At 37.6% G+C, this 2,500-nt stretch overlaps 1 protein-coding gene across 1 annotated transcript in view; it reads left to right on the top strand.

Annotated features, from left to right (window-relative positions):
* The window catches only part of Ddc (aromatic-L-amino-acid decarboxylase), a 30,407-nt gene that overhangs the window by 25,011 nt on the left and 2,896 nt on the right, over window positions 1-2,500 (top strand). Inside the window, exon 10 of the mRNA XM_043024030.2 lies at window positions 1,754-1,844. Coding sequence (XP_042879964.2) covers window positions 1,754-1,844 — 91 coding nt within the window. The remainder of the gene's footprint in view (window positions 1-1,753; window positions 1,845-2,500) is intronic.

Raw genomic sequence — 2,500 nt, 5'->3', positions numbered from 1 at the left:
CGTAAACAAGGAGTAGAGGAAATATATTACAGATTATTAGAGGATATATATCGAGACGGTACAGCGACCATCAAAATCCATGCAGAAACCAATAAAATATAAATAAAGGGTGTTAGGCAGGGCGATACCATCTCACCGAAGCTGTTTACAGCTTACATGGAGGAAATATTCAAGAAGTTAGATTGGAAGGAGAAATGGATTAAAATAGGGAATGAGCACTTAAGCAATCTAAGATTTGCAGATGACATTGTTCTTTTCGGCGAGTCAGCAGATAAATTACCGAAATTACTTTTAAATAGGGAAAGTGTGAAGATTGGCCTTAAAATAAACATGAAAAAGACTAAAGTCATGTTCAACAGTCGAACCCCAGTTAAGCTAATACAAATACAGGGCGAGGTACTAGAAGCAGTGAACGAGTATGTATACCTAGGGCAACTCATTCAGATGAGTACATCCTGCGAAGCCGAGGTAAAACGGCGAATCAGGCTAGGATGGAGTGCCCTCGGTACACATAGTAATATATTACGAGGTCGTCTGCCACTATGTCTAAAGAGAAAGATTTTTGACCAATGTGTCCTCCCCGTCATGACATATGGATCAGAGACATGGACCACGACCAAGGCACTCGAGAGGAAATTAGTATGTGCCCAAAGAGGGATGGAAAGGCTTATGCTAGGAGTTAGCTTAAGAGACAAGAAAAAACCCACATGGATCAGGCAACAAACAAAAGTAGAGGATATGATCAAGAGCATTAAGAAGAAAAAGTGACAGTGGACTGGACATATATATCGGAGACAGGACAACAGGTGGACAAAGAAAACAACTGAATGGGAAACACACGACACAATTAGACCAAGGGCAAAACCAATGACAAGACACAAGACCGGAATGACTGGAAAAGATTGAGAGGCCTACGTCCTGCAGTGGAATGATACAGGCTGACGATAATGATGATTATATATATATATATATATATATATATATATATATATATATATATATATATATATATATATATATATATATATATCTGATATCCCCATCTTCGTGGCATTCTGTAATAAATGGTGATTTCATTTTCTGGAAACATGTCTTCAACATTACGCTACTCGGTACACTTTAATGTTTCAAATAAATTATAATGACAACGATCATTGCCGTTTTTGTGCGAAAGAATCACTTGACGCGCGTAAACTTCTATCAGTGCCAGATTATCCTTGGTATTATCATCTATACCGTTTGTAAATCTATAATCCATTGAGTCGTTAGAACACTGAATGAAATAAGACAAAATGGAGTCGATTATTACAGACTCCAAATATAAAAAAGCTTGTCAGTTCCCAGATGGCCAAAGTGGTGCAGTTTTGCCTACAGGGAAGACCTCGAGTTGTTCATATCAATATCATAGGTTACAATTTACCGCCAAACATACCTGAATCCACTATTTTATAGCAAACAAGTATCAAGAGATTACTAAGTGAGTAATATCAAATTTGCTGAATCAGGATACATTCAGCAATCAATTCCTTAAAACTTACTACGGAAAAAAACGATAATGGCTTGTGTATATTTGAGATCTTTCATAGCCTTTAAATTCATATCATATCTACCGTAATCATTTGAAAATATTTAGGTTCAGGATCTTTATTTCATCGGCTTGCCTGGTGAAGGCATATTTCATGACAAAAACTTCCATGAGTATATATGTTTAGCAAAGGGAGAAATCCGAATATCGGCCTAATTTTTTCCACAGGATCAAGAACGCCCATGATGTGGTCGACGCGTTCAATGTCGACCCTTTGTACCTCAAACATGATCGTCAGGGCCAACAGCCTGACTACCGGGTACGTACACAATGAGTGCCAGGGATATACAACATAAAAATCAAATATCGGCCTGGGGTTTCTACCAGGAGAATAACGAGATTTATCCTGGTCAAAGAACCCAAAGAACCAAGTTTGTAGTCACCTTCTAATATGTTTCTATGTGTAATTGATAGCCACATTATCAGTCGATTTCATGTCTGGTCGCAGACACCGATTCCACTGTTAATACCAAAAATATAACAGGACACCTGATCACATGTCTATTTTTTTGTTGTATTCAAGTAAACTAACCTTTACTCACCGTTATATATAAACTGAGAAATTAAGAATGTTAGGTATCTTTGCGGCACAGAAGCGTTACACGTACTGGACAACATCACGTATTAACGTTTGGTGGCAATGCGGCACAAAACAGAAAAAGCAAGTTGCAGATGTGATGCGCGATATATCGTAGCTTCCTTCCTCCCTTTCCCCTTTTATTCAGCATGTATCATAACTCATTTAAATGTTGTACTTCTAAGCATTTTTGAACGAAAATGTCCAAATCACGTAGAAAGAATTAAAGCATTCAACAAATGCAGTCAAAGAGTGACCATTTACATTGCTCTATACTTAGTAATACCCGTTTTGGCTTTTCTTGCCCTAACTTCATCCGTAACATATATGCACACCGT

The sequence above is a fragment of the Penaeus japonicus genome, unplaced genomic scaffold (genome assembly GCF_977035675.1).
Source record: "Penaeus japonicus unplaced genomic scaffold, GWHDUDI00000001_assembly GWHDUDI00000007, whole genome shotgun sequence".
Taxonomy (NCBI): Eukaryota; Metazoa; Arthropoda; class Malacostraca; order Decapoda; family Penaeidae; genus Penaeus; species Penaeus japonicus.
Note: the sequence above shows the minus strand (reverse complement) of the source record. Positions and strands in the feature narration are given on the sequence as shown.